The 23,638-nt window shown below is 45.8% G+C and overlaps 1 protein-coding gene across 4 annotated transcripts; it reads left to right on the top strand.

Moving 5' to 3' along the window:
* Nucleotides 1–715: 715 nt before the first annotated feature.
* LOC146700873 (arrestin red cell) lies at nucleotides 716–23,093 on the top strand. 4 transcript variants are annotated; one of them, XM_085471128.1, is made up of 17 exons: nucleotides 716–1,024; nucleotides 10,220–10,250; nucleotides 11,248–11,308; nucleotides 11,453–11,497; nucleotides 12,406–12,503; nucleotides 12,591–12,689; nucleotides 13,705–13,764; nucleotides 15,963–16,030; nucleotides 16,400–16,535; nucleotides 16,607–16,691; nucleotides 16,777–16,849; nucleotides 17,060–17,197; nucleotides 17,279–17,362; nucleotides 18,148–18,171; nucleotides 18,403–18,479; nucleotides 18,590–18,644; nucleotides 19,147–23,093. In XM_085471128.1, the coding sequence occupies exons 1-17, from the start codon at nucleotides 1,002–1,004 to the stop codon at nucleotides 19,235–19,237; spliced, it is 1,248 nt and encodes a 415-aa protein (XP_085327254.1). In that variant the 5' UTR covers nucleotides 716–1,001; the 3' UTR covers nucleotides 19,238–23,093. The 4 variants fall into 4 exon arrangements, with proteins under 4 accessions (XP_085327254.1, XP_085327255.1, XP_085327256.1 ...); XM_085471129.1 differs by having other exon boundaries at nucleotides 720–1,024; nucleotides 19,150–23,093; XM_085471130.1 differs by lacking the exon at nucleotides 18,148–18,171 and having other exon boundaries at nucleotides 722–1,024.
* The last annotated feature ends 545 nt before the right edge of the window (nucleotides 23,094–23,638 follow it).

The following is a 23,638-nucleotide window of genomic DNA, read 5'->3' as shown; positions in this document are numbered from 1 at the left end:
TTAACGGTTATTCAATCTATTTAATACAGTAAAAGGAAGTTTTTGGTTTTACGCTCCATTACCGTTGGAATTTGACGGTGTTTTGCTGTATATTTTACTGACTTTTTTTACAGTGCAGCTTTGCAGACACACGGATGATTGCAGCAACTTGCTAGCAACCAAAGCAATCGCTGATGAGTTGGGGAATACACTTTTCGCTCACGACCGACCAGCGGTTGCCAAACGGTTGCAGACCAGTCTGTAAGGACATCACGTCTCAAATGACGGACAAGTTAAAACCATGTGGTTGGTGATCATGTAGACGTCTATGGGAAAAAGTCATTCGGAGTTTTTGGGCTCCGCTACTTGTTTTGTATCTTTTTAAATAAAAAAATTACGTCTGTTTGGTACTTTTGTCATACTGTGTTTCCTGGTGTGTTATTGGGAAAAAACATCAGCTACAGTAAAGATCAGCAACTCCCTGATTTCTGTATCGCTTCATAATGTGGAGGACTCCTGGGGGCTCCTGAGGATCCGGGAAACCTGAAGCCTTGTGGGTAATACGGCCCTGGATTGCGGTGAACCTTAAACATGTCAGGCTGTTTAATGTGAATCATCTCCTGCTCTGTTTACCATTGACTGGCCGGTGGTAGCAGCATGTCTGCGCTGCACCGCAGTTTAGGAATCATTTATGCCAAACTATGAATGGACCTTGAAGTAGCAGTAAACCCTCGGTCAGCCTGTAAAGCAGCTGGATTAGCCCGCTGCTGTTTCATTTCGCAGCGGGTCCTCACAGAGACAGCAGAGCGCGCACAAACACGCAGAGGGGAGGGGGAGCTGCTGCCTTTGCGGAAGCCAGTGGAGAGCCGAGGCGGCGCTAAATCAAATTACCATACTAACTAGTTCTCTGTGCGCCGATGTGAGGGGAACAGCCTGAAGAAAAGCCTCCGTTTTAAAGTCAAGACACCTACGAGTCCGGCCTCATTTTGTTGGGATCTTCCTGCCGTCCGCCTGCAGAGGAGATGGGGGACAAGGCGGGCACCAGGTAGGACGGCTAGGCTATAAACGGCTAGCTGCGGGTTAGCGTCGGTTCTCACGCACTTCGCTAGCAGTCGTGCTAGTGGCCCAGGCGGAGGAGTTTCTCCTCTCAGCTCGAGCATCAGAGATTTACCCGCTTAATTAGCTAGACCCGGGCCGAGACCAGCGAGCGAGCCCTCTGGTTCTGGTCCGGAGCTCTCAGAGCGATGACCTCGTTTGCAGGAGGCGAAGTTAGCACAGCAGGGTGGGGTTAGCTATCCGCGGCTGTGGTGGAAGGGACGGCGTTCCAGCGTCCGCTCAGAAATCTGTCAATTTTCAACATCCCGCTAACGTTTCCGTTTGACTGAAAAGCACACCAAAAATGATCAACTGTTAATGCCCACCGCTTAATCTAGCACAAAGAAAAAAAATCGGCACCATATTCGTGTAATTCTACACCACATTTGGGTGTTTTAGAGAGGAATTCCCACGGTGTTTGTCCAGTAAAAGACCGCTGAAACCTTAGTGGGCGGTATCGACATGTAACCTGCAAAACAGCATTTTAACTCGAGATTTGTTTAAATTATGGAGCTTGTTCTTGTTCGATTCAGTTCCAATGTTTACAGTCAGCTTTTATGAAACGTGAAATATTAGAGTGTTGTTTATTCTCGTTAACCAGGGGCGAAATGTTAAAATGAAGTGTTTTTGAATGGAATTTGGTACGAAGGAGCGTATTGGTGGGCTATTTAGGTTCGCTTACCTCCATCACGGGCTTATTTCGGGTTTCTGGTACCGCAGGTTCATGCCAGTTAGCTGTAAATGTGTTTTAAAGAGGGTGGAGGTTTCGTTTTCGGACATTTGTGAGTTCTGGTTCCTGTTTCGGGTCGATCTACTCGGTGTGTAGGCACAGCACAACGACACAAAGTGATTGTGGTTTCTATAAAGCTCAGGATGCCCCCCTTCCCTTGTGTGTTTACACCCCCAGTTAATTGGGTTAGCACTGCTGTGGATCAGCGTTCCTTCCCGTGTTTTCGCCTTTATTTCTTCTTCTGCAGATTCCGATTAACAGAAGAGACCCAGAGGGCTTAACTGCATTAATCCAACACACAAAAATAAGACTAATGATGAGGAATAACTGTTATGTTTTTGTGCAGCTCATCAGACCCCGTCCTGTTGTAATGTGGCAGGAATACAGGGCCTTTAAAGTCAGGTTCAGCTCTTTCCTTTACTCCAGCACATGTAAGCTGCTGAAAATGACATTAAAGTGCTGACTGCTTCAGGCTGTTTACATCCACATCCTGCCTGTTTCTCCTCTGTGAGGTCAAGGTTTGTTGGATGTACAGCTTTCATGCACACGATCCGTTTCCTCATGTGTAGCAGCTTTTTGCTATAAAATGCTGATCATCGCCGCTGTTTTTGATGGATTTTCCTCTAACGGGGGGGGGGGCGAGTCAGCCCAGCCCATTCCACTTGCAACTTAACTTTCTTTCCTGCCAGTTACTTCCTGTTAGGAAGCAGGTGGAAAACTGGGAGGAGAGGAAACGGGCAGGAGGAAAGACCAACGTCATAGCTGTTGAAGAAATGGCTCTCACTGACATTCACGCTCGAGCTGCTGTTAACAGATTATACATCGAAGCTGCATGTCGAGTGGCTCTGTGGCACTTTGCCTGTTTGCAAAACACCAGCCAGCAGTGGAAAGTTTTTCTCTTTGACCTTTCACCTTTTGTACTGACAGCTGTGAAGCTTCTCTCCTCGAGTCTTGTACGACTAGATTAGTAAGTGTGGCTGCGAGGTGTAGCGACGAGCCCAGCTAGAACCAATCACATCCTGATATTTTGTCTGTGTGTTACATTAAAGACAAAAAGGCCTCTCCTTCAGAGGCCACGGCTCAGGAAAACTGTTATTTCACGCTTTGCTTCCAGTTGTTTACCGTGTCAGGTGTTGCACAGCTAAAAGAATCCGTTTTAATTGGCTGTTGTATTGAGATCATCTTCAACACCTGTGTCAAGGACGTGAAGCCGTCACGCTTTACCAGACTCATTCACAAAAACAGCAATTTTATGTCACAAAACACGTGAGCTGCTTGTTTACAGCTCGCTCAGCTGCTTAGTTCTTGCTGCTGCATGACTTTGGTGTTCCTAATGTATTTAGTCATATCGGAAATGGTGCGTTGCATAAACTCGACCCTGTTTTCATGTAAGAGTCGCTGGTTTTGTAAGAGGAGTCTGGTGCTGACTTTGTCCCTTGTTGCCACATTTTTTGTGTAAACAGGTTGGCGTGCTCTCAAAGCTGCAGCTGTTTTTGTGCTCAACGTGAAGTTTAGATGTCTGGAATTATTGTCACAGCTCAAACGTCTAATTATTATTATTCATGTCTGGTTGTTGTTTTTATTACTATCAAAAATGGCTGACCCAGGCCTGACCCTCTTCATGCTGCAGACACAGATGAAAGTAGCAGTGTGTATTTGCTCTGCATGCAAATGCAAGCAAATCATTTCTTTTTGAAAAAAAACAAAACTGGTTGTGTTATTTTTAGCTGGAAACAAACAGTGATGCACTTCCTGTTCTTCATCCTGCTTTTAATTTGTACAAACGTACGAAACACCGACCAGGTGTGAAATGTCGTACATCGGCTGGAGATGTTCACATGCCCAGAAATCGAATTCAAAACCAACTAATATATACACGACCGCAGGTTTCTTACTCAGGGCGTCAGACTGTGCTCAAAGGCAGAGGAAGAGTCCGACTCGATGGCCTGTATGAAGCTTTAACATGTGACCTCAAAGTTGGTTCGTTCAGAGCGCCGCTAAATACACTAATGTTTCTAACGTCGGGTTTTTTCAGGGTAAATGTTAAAAAGGACCAAAAAGCCGCAAAAAGTCCATTTTTGACCTGCCAATGATAAAAGCTGATCAGAAATATCAGGAAATGAAGAATAGCTTTAATGCTTACATCCCATGTGGCTTTTTAAAGCTCCGCTTCGTTCTCCAGGCGTGAATATTTAATGGGAGACATAATTGCAATATTTATTTATTCATTTTGAGGGACTTCCTGCGGCCTGAAGCTCCAACATTGGAGCGACGCTGATCGATTTCAGATTAATCAGAATAGAAGTTTTGTGTCTTTTTTAGAAGCAATGAAGAAAAATAAGCTGTGACTGTTTCAGGCCTTAGTGGCTCCATAAAGTGTCCAAATTATACATTTTTAATTCATTTTATAAACAATAAAATGATTCTTATGTCACATAAACGTGAATTTGGTGATAAAAATAACTGTTAGCTGCAGAGCTGATTGAGCGCTGAGGGGATGGAAACAGCAGATACTGCAGTACTTTTTCCTGCTGGTGTAACAGGAGCAACTGATGCTGGATCAGGACATTTAAAGGAAAATAATCCTCAACACAAAGCTCAGATATTCACTTTATTGTTGAATATTTTTTGACAAAAACGTCAAATCTGACTCTCAGAAAATGACACAGACGGTTTGTTGTGTTGGCGTTTGTGTCTGAAGCTCAGTTACAGGTCTGTAGTTTAATACCAGCCGCAGAAATCCCTCCCTTTCATCACTTTTCTCCCCTCATTCTGCACTAATTTTAGTTTTTCTAGGAGCAGTTGTTCGACTAATTGGCTGATTACTAATGAAAACAGTTGCAAAACCGCCCACAGTTTAGTCATTTAATCTGAATCAGCAGTTTGAAAGAGGAAGAAAACAGCCTGGAGATGAACGTCTAGTTTGAGTCTTGCAGAATAACTTCCTGGTTCCTCGCTCAGCTGCAGAGTTTAAAATTTAACTTTCACCCTGTTTCGTTGCTCCGGTGGTCAGACCAGTCCTGCTTATCTGCAGCTTCATCGTTACAGACTCAGCTGAAGGCATCGGCCTGACAGGAAGGGCGGGCTGAACTGCCACAATAAGAGCCTGCTCGTGCGCTTTGTTCCTGGGATTATTTCTGCTGCCACTAAACTGTGTTTGTTGGGTGTAAATCCAGAGGAAGGTGTAACTGAGGCTGGCATGCATGTGAAGGCAGGCGGCCCTGAAACGCGAGTGTCTGTGGGCGGCAGGCGCTGCAGAGGAAGTGCAGCGACGGTGGCGTCCGGCAAACATGAGGAAATTTTGTCAGAGTGTGAAACGCAGCGAGCATCACGCTCCTGCCGCTCTGAGTGTTTGGCTAATAAACAGCACGAGACGCCGCCGCTCACTGAACTGTGACCGAGAGGAAACCTGGTTTCCTCGTGTTGCGGTCCGACCTGCTTCCTGTCCTCCACCTGCTTGTACAGGTACTGCAGCGGCTGTGGTCACGCTCGTGATTTAAAAAACAGTCATTCATGGAGCATGAATTTGAATTTGTGTCGTTTGGAGCTTTTTAAAGCTGCTCAATTTTGGTTTGCAGTCCTTTCCCCTCCCAGGAGCTCGCTGGTGATGCTGAGCCTTCTCCAGCATGATGCTGCACCATGCTGCAGATCATCAGATGAAGATGTAGGGTTTATGGCTGCAGACTCCCAGCTCTCAGATTGGTGCATGGAGGCGTTCTAAGCCCATCGCTCTCCCGTTTCAGCAGCTGAAGCTCCGAGTGTTCTCTGGTTACAAACAATTAAGAAGAGAAAATCTGCACTCAGACTCTTCAAATCATCTGAAATGTTTTTAACACCAGCAGCTGGGTAACACGATCCCGTTGTCACATGGCAACAGTTCATGTTCAGACATGAAGCTTCACGTCAGCTGTTTGTCTGAGCGAGCGCCGTCCCTGCAGACCTCCCCCCTGCAGGTGGAAGCGCTCGCTGCGACGCTCTCCTGTTTACGGGATCTCTTTCCCTCGACGCCAGCTTCAGCCTCACGTGGTCGTATCATCCGCTGCTGCTTCTCTCTGTTTCTGACACAAATACAAATGAGAATATTTGAGTTTTGGGGCCACACTAAGTCTCACTCATGGGTTTGAAGCTTTGCTGAAACATCTGCGTGTATTCATTTTAACCTACTCATTAGTGCGTCATCCTCCTGGTTTATTAATCACACCAAAAGTGAGCTGTTTTTAAATTTCCTGTTCATATTAAACATGAGCTCGGTGTCTGCAGCACGCTAAACACCGCTTGTTTTTTTTTCTACTCTGGGATCTGTATGAAGTCACAGAGAAGCACAGAAGCCCCACCCACTGTCCAAAGCATCTGTTTATGCTTGGAGCCAGGATGAAGGGGGTTGTTTGCCCCTCAGCTGACTTCCAGAAGTTAACCAGTCAGATGAAAGCTTGTTGGAGGGTGAACTAAAGGGACTGCAGCAGGCTCAGAGTAAAGAGGAAGGATTATTTCTGAACTGTGACTCATGTAAAACTGCTCTGGTGCAGTCCCAGAATAAAAACGTGGAAACGAGCCACAGAGGTTCCCTTTACCTCGTTCAGCCACAATAAGAACCAGCAGTTTAACATGAAACCAACATGTCCTCCAGAATGTAACCATTTCTACCCACTGACTGCAAAAATAATAAAAATAATATGAAGGTGCCTAAATTATAAAGACCACAGAATAAAAATGCAGCGATCGCTGAATGAATCGCAGGAGCTGCAGCGACGCTCAGCTGAAGCACTACAGCTGGACTCCATGATGGACGAGTGTTTCTGCTCAGCCTGGACACAAACACTGTCGCTGTAACTTCGTCAGTCCAGGAAGCATTTCAGGACGAGGCGTGTTTATATCTGCGCAGCAGGGCCCTTCATCACCTCAGATTTAACGTTGGAGTCAAGAACAAAGCAGGCCTGCTGTTCGTTAAGGTTAGCAGCTCACAGGGACGTTTACGACTTCATCCTGCGAGGACTCAAGCGAGTTTCTCCTCCTAGTTTCTCTGCCTGCAGAGCTCAGAGTTAAAATACTGGTCCATAACACACTCAAACCACAAGCCCACCGTCTGCTCCTCAGCAGGCTTCCAGAAGCTGACCAATTAGAAGAAAGAATGATGCAGGGTCTTACAAGTTATCCAATTCTTACAGCAGCCCGCAGTAACCAGCTGATGGGCGAGCAATGAGCGGCCATGACGCTAAAAGGAGCCGTGGTCCCAGAGGTCCACTGTGTGGTTCAGCTGACACACAAACTCAGAGTTTAAGGTGGAATTAAAGGTAAAGGCAGCGAGCTGAAATTAGCAGCAGCTAAAATAAGTCGATGAGCTCCAGCCGTGCTGCTGTGATTTGTAATGGTTTGAGAGGCGCTGGCAGGCTGCTGCCATCATTGTGGTGTGATCTGGCAGCCCTGTGGGCCTCTCTGCAAGGTGCTGATAACTGGTATTGGCACAAAGTTTGGAAAACGTGCTCTCAGATAATTGGGATGGAGGGTGACCCACTTAGCTCCAGCTTGTTCCTCCTGCTTTTAGTTTGTTTTCTGACGGTGAAGTCACAAAAATGCTCCTGAAAGGAAACAAAATGTATTCATTTATTTCATATCTGAAGCCTCACTGAACCAAATAACTTTATTAGTAAGAAGCAGCAGACGAATATGGGCAGAAGTGACAATTTAGACTCGTCAGCAGTCCAAACACCATCCGTGTCTTTAAACAGTCGTGTGTGCAGCAGCAACAAACACACACTTGAGTCTTTTTTTGTTGTGCTTTCCTGGGACCACTTCTACACACTGACCTCATTATTGGGGACTGTGGCCACCAACATTCACCAACGGGAGCAGGAAACACGTGAGCGGACGCAGGCCCATTATAGTCCTCACACCCTGCCATGTCTGCCCCCTTCCTCCTTTGCAGCGTTTGCGTCTCGTCGAGTCATCGTTCCTGAAAATTAAATGAGATTTCTTTGGGCTGGATGTGCAGAGGTGCCGACACAGGTGGACGTGTGAACCGCTGCACCGCGGCGCCTGCCTTGGTTCCACCTGTTTCCTGTTTGAAGTGTAGAATAATTAGTTGATTCTGGCCTAAAAAGTCACTTGGAGCGTTTTGTTCTGAGCAGTCGAGCTTTGTTTTCAGCAGGTTTGTGTAAATACCAGGAGAAAGAAATGCACCAGGTTTAGGCTACGATTAGTAAACAGTCTCAATTAGTGAATCTCGCTCTTGTAAAATGTCAGTAAGTGAAAATAAAAGCAGAAACAGCTGATGTCTCTGACCTGGGGTAACTTTCTGTGCATGAATGAGCAAAATGACCACAGTGACTCTAATTTATTCATATATGCTAACATTTTAAACGCTTTCTTCAACTCTGTTAAATAAAACAGTTTCTGGATTATTAGTCTGACATCAGTCGCCTCTGGCTTCGAGAAGCTGTGACCATCCTCTGCTGTGGTGTTTGAGGGTAATCGATAAAGAAAACGATTGCTGTTATCGGCCCTAATTGGGAAGCAGATCTGGAACGGTGTGGCCTGAAGAGGCGTGGAGCTGAGCTGTGCATGCGGTTCATATCTGCAGCTCATTACGACGTGTTTTTGTTCTTTCTGGATTCAAAGCTGCAGATTAAAAAACACCACAGTCGTAAATAAGCCTCGAGCGCCAAAAATCGGAGCCGCAGAAACCTGTAAATCAGTTTTAATTCATGCTTTGAAGTGATCTAAATTTAACCCGAGTGTGGAAAGCATCAGCGGCTGTGACAGGAAGCAGGAGCTGCTGTGAAGCAGGACAGCAGCGCCTCGTCCTGGCAGAGGATGATGTCTGAGGCGGCGAGGGCCTGGAGGAAGTGACCGCTTCATACAGATGCTGAGAGCCTCGGTGCTTCCTCACACAGCTGCTGAACTGTGGGCATGTTTGGTTTTCAGGCCTTAAAATGAGTTCAGCTTTTCAAGGTGTGTTGGCACCTGTGGTGGTTTTTCATCACATCACTTGACTGAAAAGACTCCAAACGGCCATCTGCTGTCAGCCACAGAGGCCACGCCCCTAATTTCCAAACTGGATGCAGTTCAAATTGATGAGTTCTAAAAACATTTAGCTGCAGTTGTTATGATGAAGAAAATGAAAAGTTAGAGATTTTAAGACCTTGTGGGGTCTGACTGAGTTCTGAAGCCTCAAGTGGACATTAAAGGAACTGCAGCGGCGTCCTTTTGCAGCTGACTGATAAAATTCAGCAGCGTGAAAAGCAGCGTAACACACGGGATGTGGCATTTCTGGTTTGCACTGTGGGAGGACACCAGAGTGGGTGGAGCTTCATCACTGTGAGCAGGATGCTTTTGGCACTTCCGTCATTGTCCGAGGTTAAACTTTGGTCCTGCTGCGGTTTGTGTTTGCAGAGCAGAACGAAGACCGCGGTCACAAACTGAAGGTTTAGTCCATCTGTGCTCTCTCTGCAGGTTATTGTCAGAAAAGCCGCGGTTCGCCACACCTTTCAGGGTTTTCCATTAGGTCATAGTACCAGCTACTTTTTTAGCGATCTGAGCAGGTGGTAAAATGTGATGTCATCAGACTGCATGCCTGGCAAGTAGCATCACTCAGTGAGCATCAGGTTCACCAAAATCAAAACCGCCATCTTTGAAACCCGGCAAAGCTGTGACGACAACCAGACACACCCAGTAGTGCTGGACTGCAAGTGATCCGGGGCGGCGCTGATCGAAGAGGGGCCGAAGTTTACTTTGGTTTATTGACATCAAGATCGTGGGTCCAAGCTGCGCCTGGGACCGGTTTTGGGAGATTAGTTTTTCTTCGATGCTTCTCTCTTCCACCACTTTTTAATATCAGTTAGGAAATGGGCAGTCCGCTGCCACCTTGTGTTTTGGCAGTGAAACTGCAGCCACGCTAAAGCCTCACTCTTTCAGCTGCGGCTCAGGTCTAGACTCAGTCCTGGTGTCGGTGTGTTCAGCTGTTCTTGTAATGATTGTTGAGATCCTGCGGCGTGTTTCTGGTGGTTCAAAGGTTTGTAAAAGTTTCAGTGGCATCGCGCAGACTTGGACTCGAGTAGTTTAAGTGATCGTGTTGGTTAACATCCACCTGTTTCCCTCTTAAAGCAGTGCGGTGACATCCCATAATAACCCTAGGTCATGTACACTGTTTTTCATCAAAACCACTTCCCCCCCACCCCCAACCATCGGTTTCAAACAAGGCCACTGTTTATTTCGACACAGCAGGAAGCTGCCACACTTCCTCGGGTTATTTTTCACAGAATTGTCTCACCCACACGCTCTCGATGAGCTGCAGCGGGTCTGAAAACCTGTTTGAATCGACCGCAGCGCTCTTCGTTTAGCGACAGGGTTCAGCCAGAAAAAACGAGCTAACCTTCTCTTTCTTTCCTCCTCTCTGTCTCCTCTTCCCAAACCTCTCAGAGTTTTCAAGAAGTCGAGCCCCAACTGTAAGGTGAGTCCACGAGTTTGTTCTGCAACATCTGACACTGTGAGGAAGCAGTAGAAAGCACTCTTCTCCCTCTGCCACCTAAAACATGAAGCTTTGTTCATACTGACCCTTCAGATCGCAGCATTTCACTCAAACACCAGAGTAAAAACCACAATCATAGAATCAGGGCGATTAAAAGCAGATATACAGACGTAAGGGCAGAAAAACGAGCTGCCAAAGGGAGCGACGCAAAGCACTCATTATGTGACAAAGATGAAGCAGGCAGAGCAGCTCCACAGTGAAGTCAGGTAGTAAACTGGGACGTCACCAGTGTGACCAGTTCATCCAGTTTTAGTTTAAACATTTGTTAAGAAGAGAGTCGAGATAAAGATTAATATTCAGTGTTATGCAGTCGTTCCTTTACTGTTGCCTCTAAATTCACTCCCTGTCAGAAGGTTGTGGTTCAGTGTGGTTAAACACTCGGGCAGATCCTGCTTTACTCCTTTGATATAGTTTACATTTTTCTTTTTTAAACTTCCTGTCGATGGGGAAGTTTAACATGAGCTCACACGCTGCATGCTGTTAGCAGATTCTGTTCTTTTAGGACTTCGATTAGAGAGCGTCCCTTCTCCCGGACTTCTGGCTTAGGGGTCGCTAACTTCCAGGTTGGTCGAGAAATAACTTGGAAGTTAACCTGACACTGGTCTCCACCTGTGTGAGGTGTTTTTACAACGTCCTGCAGCAGCTCTCTGGAAGGTTGGATGCTGTAGCCAGTGACCGCCTTTGTACTCCAAACCAAAAACCTTCCATTGTTGTACTTGGAAACAATACAGAGAGCAGCAGTTTGTAAATAAGTTATTAACAGCACATCGTCTGCAAACGTGTGCACAGAGCTGGTGATCTTTGTGTGGGGACCAGGAAGAGGTCAAAGTTATTCCAGTAGGATTTATCCAGTTTTCACTGAGCTGTTGTGATCACACATCTGGATTAAATAAACTAATCCTGTGATTGGTCTGTGCAGTTGACGGTTTACTTGGGAAAGCGAGACTTTGTGGACCACCTGGACCACGTGGACCCAGTCGGTGAGTCTGGACTCGTTTGTGTTTGTTTTGGAGTTTTTAGGGAGCACGGCTGCTGTGGTGCAGTCCTGTATTTACAGGAGTCAGAGATCCTGATCAGGTAAACCGGTGACCTTCATGACTGTTTGTCTTCCTTCCTGCCAACAGATGGCGTGATCCTGGTCGACCCAGAGTACCTGAAGGACAGGAAAGGTAGGCGAGAACACCTGCACACATGTACAGGAACACACTGAGACTTCACTGCAAGATCTAAACGTTAAGTCTATAAAGCAAATGTCTCATCAGCCAATCATGTGGCAGAGTGTGCTGAAGCCAACTGTGCAGCGACTTTGACTTGTTGCCGTGTGTAAATAAACGAGAGTAAAAGCCTTGCGCTCGTGTTGTTTCATCAACTTCCTGCTGACCTTTCTGTGCAGAGCTGAAGCCTTTGATTAACGACTTCCTGTTTATTTCTCAGCACGTTCATTTATTAAGGACACAAACGTCTCATTTTTGTCTGTTTACTGTTAAACAACTGTTTCAGAAACGTTGAATACAAAACAGGCAGAATGACCTTTGTTTACATAATAAGCAGTTTCTGGACCTCTGACTGTGTGTCAATAGTTGGAAAAACAGGTAAATTACTGTTTGCCTGAACGTTGTTTTTAATGTTGCTACACAAACATCACCCAACAAAACCCAGAACGCAGCTCAGCTCTTATCCTGCGTCTGCTTTCCACTGCTGGCAGTTTGTGCTGTGCAGATAATCGCTGTGAGCTCTAAACAACCAGTTTATCACAGTCTCTTACACTCGTGGACCTGCGTGATGTCACAGTGAGATGTCAGAAGTCCTGTTGTTCAGTTGCAAAGGGCAGCCAATCAAAAGCATGATGCCTCAAAGGGGGAGGAGCTTCATCTCTGTCATGTTCGGCATGAGCTGTAAGGTTATTTTGAAGTGTGGCTCATGCAGAGCAGCAAAGGTCCACTTCACCTCTTCTGTAACGACGCTGTTTTGCTGTGTCGATGATTTTTAACAGTTTTAATGTTTTATTGTTGAATTAAACCTGATTTTAATGAATGACTCATTTAAACTGCAAACAGCCTCTTCTTCCTCCCCACAGTCTTCGTCACGCTGACCTGTGCGTTTCGATATGGACGCGAGGACCTGGATGTGCTCGGTCTATCCTTCCGGAAGGATCTGTACATCTCCACCTTCCAGGTGAGCTTCATCAGCCTGCGCCTGAGCAGACAGTTGAGTACTTTTAAAGGTCGGACGTTCTCACTGTCGTCTCTCTCTCGGCGTCAGGCCTTCCCTCCGGTGCCCGAGGAGCGGAAACCCAACAGCCGGCTGCAGGAGAGGCTGCTGAAGAAGCTCGGCCAGCACGCACACCCCTTCTACTTCACCGTGAGTCACTGCTCCTCCTCAGGGCTCCGTGTGTGGAGCTCGTGGTGAAGACGCCACGTCTTTATATGGTGTTTGAAGTGAAATGCGCTCCATGTGAGTCTGTGGGCACTGACTCACTGCTGGAGCCCCTGCTGGTGATTAGAGGAACTGCAGCTGCACGGCGCACTATCGAACCTTTCTGCACCGCACGTGTGCAAGATGTATAAAATATGTAAGAAGAAGAACGGAGCTGTTTAACCAGGTGGGAGCTCAGGGCCTCGATGTAAACATTTAAAGATGAGCATATTGATCTTTGCCATCAGTTCATTAGCCTGTGTTTACCCAGCATCCATTAGTGTCTGAACGCCGTCTGCTGTGGCCTGAAAAAGCAGATCATTTATAGCCCGCTGACCTCGTCTGTCGGCTCTTTCCTCGGGCTGCTTCAGCCCGGCGTCAATATCAGGACGAGCGTCAGACGTGTCTCGTGATGTTTGCTGATCGCCAGCTTCCTGAAATAAACAAGGAGATGCAAATGAGGAAGACTTTGACTTCCTGTTAGACTAGAAGTGACACACTGAAGGGCGTTTCCATCGGAGCGCAGTTCCCTGTAAGATCAAGAACCCTTTGAGGAACTCAGGAAGTCGCTCATTACACTCATTTGTTCTGGCTTCCTCCTCCTTCACATACGGTGGAAATTTAATTGCACTTTTTTACCTTCCTGGAACTTTTTGGTTGAAAGGGGTCATCACACCTCCTCAGCAGGGCATTTATGAGGGAGGACGTCCTGCAGCTCTGTGGCGTTTACTCTTAATGTGCACAGATTATTTTACTCGATAAAGCACGTCTGAGAAAATATCTGAGCTTTATGGGAGCCTCGGATTCTTTACGAGAGTCGAGCTGAGCCAGGGCTGCTGGGAGTTTAAAGGTCGGCGCTCTGTGGGAAGCTTCATAAAAACGGGCTCTGAGTTTGTGGTGTGGAAACAACGAATGAACAAACTGTGATTCTGACGTTCTCGTTCTTCTTCTTGTTTTCCAGATTCCTCAGAATCTCCCCTGTTCAGTCACTCTACAGCCCGGACCCGAGGACACCGGCAAGGTAACCGAACCCCCCCAGCTGTGAAACGGCAGAGCACGGATGTCGTAAATTAGCTGTTCCCAAATGTCACGCCTCAGTTTGAAATATAAATCTCTGTCTGGGTCCACCCAAACCCGCCTGCCCGAGGGGATTTACAGGCCGGCCTCAGGGGGTCACATAGTAAATGTGAGGGTTACGTCAGGAAGGGCATCCGGTGGAAAATCTGTGCCATTCATCCGCTGTGGCGACCGCTGCGAGTTCAGGGAGCAGCTGAAAGCACCGCCTCCTGCTTCTGATCGTTAACTCGATGCTTTAACGATGAGTTCAGTCTGAAACTGAAGGACGAGAAGTTTTCAGGTCCAGTAAATGATCTCAGAGCTGGAGCACCATCTCTGATCTGATTGTTCTCTGTGGAAGTCTGACGGAGGGTCTCCGCCCTGTTCACGTTGCATTCAGCGCCCCACCCTGCAGCTGTTTCAGCAGGACAATGCTCACGCCCACAGGGTCGGAGCAGAGCCACGCACGTCCCAGTACGCTACATCGGCACAACCAGTAACTGCTGCACCCATCTGGTTCCTCCACAGCAGGTCAGCAGACGGGTGGATGTCCAACGTCACGTTCAGAGGAGGTTTAAATAGATTTTAAAGACGTTTAACAGCAGTCAGATTTAAACCCCACAGTCTGGTTTATTAGATCAGGTTCCTTTAAAGACTTGATGGAATTTAAACTGAATTATAAAACCTGGCAACTCAATTCTTATTTGCGAAACGAGGAAAAAACAATCAGACTAACCAACTAGTCTGAAACTAAAACACTCAGATTTTAAGTCACAGCTGAGGGAGAACAGTGCATTGAGTGGTCCACGCTGTTCGGCATTTATCAAAATCATAAATCGTCCCGACATTTTTTTTTCTTCTTCTGCTTCTTCTACTTCTTCTGAAGTGGGAAAGCCCAGACCTTCCTCCCTCCACTTCCTCCAGCTTATCCGAGGAAACGTCGAGGTGTTCCAGGCCAGCGTGCCCAGGTCTACGCCGAGCCTCCTCCCAGTAGGACATGCCCAGTGGGAACACGTGACCCAGGCGACAGCCTTAGCTGGCTGCTGTTGATGTGCAAGAGTAGCAGCTCCACTCACAGCCCGTCCACCTTCTGGAGAAAGCTCATTTCTGCTGCTGGGATTTGTCCTCTCATTCTAATAGAGTTCACAAAAGCTAACATGAAAGGATTCATGAAGCGCCATCTGGTGGCAGATGACTGCATAACATTTAGGACACAATAATTTACCAGCACCAGGGATCAATGAAACTTTTAACAGTTAGATTAAACAACTAGTGACAACAGCGGTGATTGGTCCACCAGTTGCACACATCCATAATAATAATAATGATAATGATGATAATGTGTCTTATTATTATAACAGCAGCATAACCTTTGCAGCTGACAGGTGGAGCCACCTGCAGCACGAGATGATGATGCAGCCTTTTACTGTCGTGAGATTAAGAACCTGAATGTGAGACAGGTGTGAGGCTGAGCTCTCCTCCGCTCAGGTTACTTCAGCTTGTACAAAGATGAATATTCAAACCCTCCTCTGTCCTGCAGCTGCGTGTTCGACTCTGAAGCGTCGCCGAGTTTGCGTGCGTCTGCAGACTTCCTGGCTTTTAGTTGTTGATTTTCTGCGTCGGCTGATGTTTCCCCGATCAGGCCCTGAAACAGCGGAGCAGTGGATCTGAGCGCTCGGTCAACTAAACAACTTGTTTCCTGTCAGTGAGGGAACAGTTCCCATCACTGCCTTTTTTCTTTCTGCAAATGCAGCATTCTGATGTGCAGCGTGTCCTTCAGGCCTGAAGACGTGCAGACCTTTTCTTTCTCACACATTTTGGCTCCTGAAACCTATTTTATTCCTGATTAACAGCCTGACGTTCAGGAGCTTCTTCCAGCGTTGACATGTTTGGTTTTAAACGGGGAGTCAGATGGAGTCGGTTATCTGTGAGGAGCGTCGCTGACAGGCTACGATTTACCGTAACGACCGCCTCAGACAGGCCGATAAACACGCCGTTGATTTTTAGCTGAAGCTGTTCCAGCGTCGCTCATAGCGGAGAGAGAGAGAGACGGTGTGTTTATAAAACGGGAAAAAGCAGGGCTGCGCTCGCAGCGCGTCAGCACAGTTGAGGCGTTTTTATAAACACGGTGGCGCTGAGCTGTCCTCTCTCCTCTTCCTGCAGGCCTGTGGTGTTGACTTTGAGATCAGAGCTTTCTGTGCCAAGTCAATGGAAGAGAAGATTCACAAGAGGTGAGTTCAGACCTGCGGGAAGCTTCACTCAGGAGCTGCGTGGAGTTCAAACCCAGAGTAGAAATAACTGAGTGGGGATTAACTTTGGTCGTGTAAACATGAACACCCACCAGTGGAACAGGAAATAAAAGGTCCACTTTAAAGCTTTTGCTGTGTTTCATTGCAGTCCAAAGCCAGCCTGTACCCCAGCAGGCTCTGTGCGGGGCTTTTATTTTGTAGACTCACAGTACAGTAATCTACCAGAGGCAGTAAAATGTCAGACTCAGTGTTTACTTTAGGACAAGAGAGGCTCTTCTGTGTGTCATACTGTGAGCCAGCCTCCAGTGAACGCTAGAGGAATCACCGTGCTGAAGCCTGTGCTGTGTGCAGGAACTCGGTGCGTCTGGTGATCAGGAAGGTTCAGTACGCTCCGGAGAAGCCTGGTCCTCAGCCGATGGTGGAGACCACCCGCAGCTTCCTGATGTCCGACAGGTCCCTGCACCTGGAGGCATCTCTGGACAAAGAGGTGCGCAAACAGCCCCGATACCCACAAACCAGTCCTTTGTTTTTATGCTAATAATGGTGTTCTGTGTGTAGCTGTATTATCACGGCGAGCCCATCAGCGTCAACGTCCACGTCACCAACAACTCCACCAAGACCGTCAAGAGGGTGAAGATCTCCGGTACGCATCTCTCAACTCTTTTTCTGCGCTTCTCTGCACGCCGTCCTGTTATCACAGTCACACCTCCTCTGTTTGTCTTCCGCAGTGCGTCAGTACGCAGACATCTGCCTGTTCAGCACTGCCCAGTATAAATGTCCCGTGGCTCAGCTGGAGGCAGAGTAAGTGTCCCTGTCCCTGCATGCTGGTGTAACTGGTTTAAACCAATGTTAATGAATGAAAATGTGATAGAGTTAACCAGGCTAACCAATCTGAGCTGGTTTAAAACCAGTGACAAAAGGTCATTGATGTTCACACCTGTTTAATGAGATTGGTGGAGGGGCGGGGTTTACCTGAACGGTTTGCCTGACAGCAGCGTCTGGTCTCCACAGCGACCAGGTGTCGTCCAGCTCCACCTTCTGCAAGGTGTACACTCTGACCCCGACACTGGACAAGAACAGAGAGAAGAGAGGACTCGCTCTGGACGGGAAGCTCAAACATGAAGACACCAACCTGGCCTCATCCACCATGTAAAACACAAACACACACAGGTGTAACACACAGGTGTGTTTGCATGGTCATGTGACCACAGTGCTCCGTGTGTGTTTCAGTGTGAAGGACGTCACCAACAAGGAGGTCCTGGGGATCCTGGTGTCCTACAGAGTCAAAGTCAAGCTGGTGGTGTCCCGTGGAGGGTACAGCAACACACACACACACTCTGCTGACATCACTTCCTGTCCTCTCCAGCTCACTGTTTCCTGTAGCTGTCATCAGTGAAGTTTGGAGGTGTTTTTATCTTCCAGACGTCACTCAGTGAAACGCCTGAGGCCGAGCTGCACCTGAACGTTTCCTACGCAACGGTCTGGCGTTTGTCCACGTTTACATGGAAACGCCACACGTGTGAAGCGAGTCTCGGGATCATATTTGACTTAAAGACGTACAAAAACCACGTGAATCAGTTTGAAGCTTAAACACGGCCAGAGCTTGAGCTCAGACTCCAGTCAGCTGAGGGAGGCTTTACAAAGTCATCCTTTCACAATAAAAGCCTGTGAGAGTTTAATGAGTCCTCAGCATCTGTCTAGGACCGTAGTCCTTTATCTACCGTCTGTCTCGCCATTGGACTTTAAAGTCACATGACTTGTGATATTTACTGAGGGCGGCTGGAGGTGGTGCTAAATTGAGCAGCTCTTCATTTTTTTTCACGGTTGGTTTAAAGACGATTTTCTCATTTTTCGGGTGTTTTATTCAGAAAGAGCTGCAGGTGCAGCTCGGCCTCCACTTCCTGCTTCCTGCTCCACCCTGTTGGCTCGTTGCTGTCGTTGCTCCTCACTGTGTTTGCTTCCACTGTAGGTTTTTGTGAACCTGTCGCCTCCTGCTTTTCATTTCACCTCCCTTCTCTGTGTTTTTTGGCGTTTTGTGTGGCTCCGCCCCGTCCCCCTCTCCCCCCTCCTCTTCTGTGTGCCCTCCCCCCTCCCTGCAGGCTGCTGCGAGGCTTATTGGAGAGGTAAATGGGACTGAAAGCCTCAGTGTTCATGTGGGGGAACCACAGCCTGGTGTTTAATGTTAACATGGGTTTCTAGGTGGTTGTTGTCACTCAGTAGTCAGTTTGCTCTGAAGTGAGTTAATTATCAGCTGTGGGGCTTTAACGGGCAGATTTATCAGGACATTTTTAACCTGTTGGAAAAAGGAAGGAGGCGGGGTTTGCTGCAATGACGCCGTGCTTCCTATTTTCCAGGGACGTGTCGGTGGAGCTGCCCTTCATCTTAATGCATCCTAAACCTCCGGAGCCGCCGGCGTCCCGCCCGCAGTCAGGTGAGTCTCTGCAGCCTCGTATGGTGAATCCTCGTATGCGGATTCACCATGGCACTGAGCATCAGTTTCCATGGAAACGGCAGCGTGACATGCTTGTGTGTGTGTTTCAGCTGTGCCAGAAACTGACCCGCCCATCGACACCAATTTGATAGAGTTTGAAACAAAGTGAGTTTCCAGACTTCTGCTGAGTTTTATTTTACATACAAACAGAAACCATGGCAACCAGCACTAACATAACGTCACTGATTAAACTGAGCATGTGTGAACTACAGCACGCCATAACGTGGAACTGACTGACCCTTACAAGGAGCAGCTGTCGGTGTTCAATACCCGAAAGTTTAAAAATCCTAAGGAAACAAAAAACGTCTGTAAAATGAATCCATGGACGTGAACGGTTTCTCCTGTGAGAGCTGCGAGACGTGACGAGTGGATCTTGAATCTGTGAGCGCATCATTAATGCTGAAGGGTTAGGAGCTACCGTCTGTTTCAGGAAATGACAGCAGAAACATCTGCAGCCGTTTGCAGCAGCGGCAGATTCACAAACCCGGCGTGAGGTGGAAAACTTCACAGATGCTCAGTTCACACATGTGACGTGCTGTTGGTGCTGGATTCAAACAGGGCTGTATGGAACCTTTCACAATAAAACTCGTCCTTTTCATCCTTCAAGCAGCATCTCGCAGGACGACGACTTCGTCTTTGAGGACTTCGCCCGCCTCCGGCTCAAAGGTGTTGTGGACGACAAGGACGAGGACTGCTAGGAGCTCGCCAACCCCTTCATATGCTCGCTTCAAAACCACAACACACACACACACACACACACACACACTCACTGTTCACATTCCCCAGGGATGGATGAGGGTATATTTGGACGGAGGCCTCGGAGGGGCTTGGTGGTGTTCTTCCTCTCTTGCTTCAGCCATTCGTCATGCCACCTCCGCCATTTTTCCGCCGTCTTCTCCATCTGTTGTCTCTTGTTTCTCTTTTTTGCTAGAAATTCTAAATGTTAAGCAGCTGCAGGACAGATGTTGGCACTGTGGATGGGAACCTCTGCTGCTTGTCGTGGGCGGGGCTTTGAGATAGAAAGCAGGAAGCTAAAGAATCAGCAGCGTTCGTCCGCTTTGTTTTTGAATGTTTCCCGACGATCACCGTCCTGTACAAGCAGAATATATATTTGGAAAAAAAATTGTTCGGTGGTGATCGCCGCTTTCCTTCGAGTAAATCCTGTAGATAGTTTTTCTCGCGGTGGCTGCAGCGAGAGGAAATACATGTGCACACAAACACACACACTCAGAGAAGTCTTACAAGCGACTGAAGTTCGATTTCACCAGCATCCGCTCTCCTCCTGCTCCAACTGTCGTCCATGTTCAGAAACGTTCGCCATGTTCTGTCGGCTTTTTTTAATTATTAAAAAAAAAACATTCCAGTGCGGACACTTCATTCAGATCCCAGAGATCATTTTGCAATCCTGCTTTTTAAGAAATTACATGAAAAGACGACAACCAAAACTTTATCCACCCTCTCCGTAAGTGGAGCTAATTTAACTCTTTATTTTGGTTTAATCCTGTTAAAGCTCAACAGTAAGCTGGTACTTGTCTGAATACTGTTGTTGGTTAAGAGAATGAAGACGTGTAATTGCAACAATGTGACAGCGAACAAATTGAAGCTAAAAACAAAGCATATAAATTTGAGATGGTACAGGAGGCCTGATCACTGAGAGTCACGATTCTTAACTAAAACAACCCAGGATATAAATTTTCTCTGATGGAACTAAAGAACACTCGAGTTTAGTCACACTGGAATCTTTTTTTTTTTTTTTTTCCTTGAACTTTGGACTGGATTTGGAGGTCGAGTCACTGGATAGGTTTTTTACCTTTCTTTGATCTGTTTCTGTTTATTTCACTTCCAGATTTACAGTTAAAGTCAACAAAACTGATGCTAAAGTCTGTTTCTCTTGTTGCTTGTTAAAATAGAAACGGTCTGAGACTCGGTGCGGCCGGTTTAACTCGCCATTGTCAGCTCATTGAAGGGAAACTCTGGTGCTCGTTGTTTGGTTTGTTGTCTTCACTCACTGGTCCAAACTCACTTTGAACAAGCATTCAGATGAAGTTAGTATGAAGCTTCACCTCAGAGTTAAGTCATCACAGGAAGCTGTGCTGTGCCTTTAATGTTTCACTGTTGCCAACACGATGATCTTTGAACCTTGGTGACTGACAAGAACTCAGCTTTTTTAAAAAGAAAAATTGTTGGTTTAAAACGTTTGGGCAAACCTGGGATGTGTCAGTTTAGAAACACTGCGTGGTGTTATTTTTCTCTAATTAAGTTCAGGTCTTACATTTTAGTTTCAGGGGATAAACCATTAAATATTTTGCTTAGTAAATATAACTTTAAAATTAATATTAACTTTTTAATAAAATAAAACAACCACATATTCTTATAATTTCTAATCCTTGAGAGCTTCTCTTTATTTTATTGTGTAGATTTCAAAGATACATTTTAAATTAATGTTGTCACCATTTTCTTTTCTGGAATTATTTCCAATCTGGTAACAAATATTTCTGTGGCCTTTACTGTTGTTTAGTTTGTACTGTGATGATACAATATTTGGGGGTTTGTCCGGGATTTGGCAGTTTCACAGTTATTTCTAGACCATCAAACACAGATTACTTAAATCCCACTATTGTTTTGTTTGACACATTGAAAGATGCTGATGACAGTGAACAGACTTACTCACTTTAATGTTGACCTGTTCAAATTTGACTTATTTCCTGTGAATGTTCGTATTAAACATGGTTGAAGTTTCTGATAGCCAATTGGTCAATGACCCGTAATCCTGCAGCCAAATGCTCAGTTTTTTTGTTTTTCCTACTCACAGTCTGTATGATGTCACACAGAGCAGATGTCCCTATTATGATCATCTCAGGACACAGAAACCATCTCATGTTCTGACCAGAGGCAGCCAATCAGAAGAAAGTTGTCTTAAAGTGGAAGTGAGAGCTCAGTACAAGATAAGGATTATTTAGAGCTTTGAATCACGCAAAGCTGCTTTGCTAGATTCTCGTAGAGACCAAGGATAAAAATGCAGAGCTGGTAATGAGCAGTATTGATTCACTTTGAAATGTTTTTCACACCTTTATTCTCGGTATGTGACCTTTTTTTTTTCTCTTAGAAACAAAACATAATGATCTAAAAATGAAACCATAAAACTATTTTTTAAAGGTTGATGCCAAAGGAAATGTTTAAACTTGAGAAGCTGAAGTTGTTTAAAATAGTCCAAAATGAACCAAAGCATCAAAACAAACATGCATGAAAAGACCACTAGGCAGTCGTGTTGAAGACAAATGAACTGAAACTAAAGGCTGTGCTGTGTAGTACCACGATAGTGCTGTGAGTCTTTGCTGGACCTCGATTTCAAATCTGGTCCAGAGTTTGGATTTAGGTGTTTTGGCGAGTACCCGGTCTGTGTGATGCTTGCCATAATGTCTACAAAACAGGAAGTGATTTCTGCTGGTGGGACGGACAGGGAGCAGCTTAAAAGTAGCTGCACATTGACTCTCTGCTTCATCTTGTGGTCAAAAGTGCAGCCATGCTGCTCTTCTTCACGTTCTTTTGAAACTTAGCTCATTTTGGAAGCTTTTAAACAGTTTTTAAAGCACATTTACTTACAGGAAGTAACTTTAGGGTGCCATGAGAAACATGACAGCCAAAATGAACCAATCAGCACCAGTGTTTCCGTTCTAAATCCACCTCACCAACATCCCGCCTTACCCTCTCAAGACCATCAAACCATTTAAGTGATCTCTTTTCTTTCCTCCATCCAAACTCGGACACGATGTGAAGGACTTCAGGTTTTAGACGCCAGCTTTCCAAATCTGTTGCTTTTATTCTAGGCTTTATTATCGTTATTATTAATGTTATTTTGTTAATGATTTTTGGCCCCAAATCCCCGTACAGATCAACATTTCAGATGAACACGAGCACTGCACTTTCATTGGACGAAAACCCCGCAGAACTGCAGACGTTTTATTTCAGAAAACGAAGAAGAATGTTAACATTTATTTTTCCCTAAAATTGTTTGTCGGGGTTTCACAACTTGAACTTTGTTTTGTTCAATTTTAAAACTGCCAAATTTCCCTCCTTCCTTAGCTCAGTCAAACGTTACAGCTGCGACCCTAAAACAAGACGTAGATGAAGAAGCCGACTCGGAGCATGATTTGAATTCCTTTGTTTGAAATTTTGTTTCCAAGCAGTGCTGTGAATCGTACGAGCTGTGATTCTGTCCTTATTTTGTCGTGCATATGTGGGGTAACTTTGCTAAGTGTGAAAATATTTTGACAAGTGCCACGCCCCGGCCCTGTGCGATGCTTACCATAATGTCTATAAAACAGGAAGTGATTTCTGCTGGTGGGACGGACACCAGAACAGATAGATCTATGATTATTATGCTTCTGATTATTATTATTATTATGGTGACTTCTTATTATTCTACTGTATCATCATTGCGACCATGATTATTCTCATAATCATTTAAGAGTCTATTGTTTCGCCATGTATTTTTTATGTTGAGATTTTTATTTTAGTTTTCTTTTTATTAAAGGTAAAAAGAACTAACAGACACCCAGGCTCTGCTTCGCTTTTTTTAATCTCCGACGATGAAGCTGTGAACTATTTGTTGGCAAACAATCACATTTATATCTCTGAATAGACACCCGGTAGTCACATTTCTGATTTCGACGAAATAAAGTGGAGCAAGACAACAAAACAGGCTGCAGTTACATTCTCGGAAGTGTGTTTGGAACAATTTATGACATTCTTGGGTTAAAATGTGAATTTATTATTTTTTTCTGTAGAGATGACAGGAACTACAAAAAACACTTGGTCAGCATCAGGCTTTACTGTGAAGAAAAAACCATGATGGGTTTATGAAGACCGAACACTGGTTTTATCTCGAGGGCCATTTAAGCGAACATTCAGACCGGGGAAACTAATCCAGCCAACAGTCGCCTCAAGGCGCATGCTCAGCAGTGTTGGGCAAGTTACTTTGAAAAAATAATTAATTATAGTTACTTTTTTGAAGTAGTAACTAGTAACTGTTAGTGAATGATTTACAAGATTCTAAAAGTAATTAATTACTTGAAAACTAACTATTGCGTTACTTAAAT

The sequence above is a fragment of the Copadichromis virginalis genome, linkage group LG10 (genome assembly GCF_057382275.1).
Source record: "Copadichromis virginalis isolate Kocher_CV1m ecotype Utaka linkage group LG10, C_Virginalis_male_GT1.1, whole genome shotgun sequence".
NCBI classification, from domain to species: domain Eukaryota; kingdom Metazoa; phylum Chordata; class Actinopteri; order Cichliformes; family Cichlidae; genus Copadichromis; species Copadichromis virginalis.
This window is presented reverse-complemented; position numbering and strand designations above follow the sequence as displayed.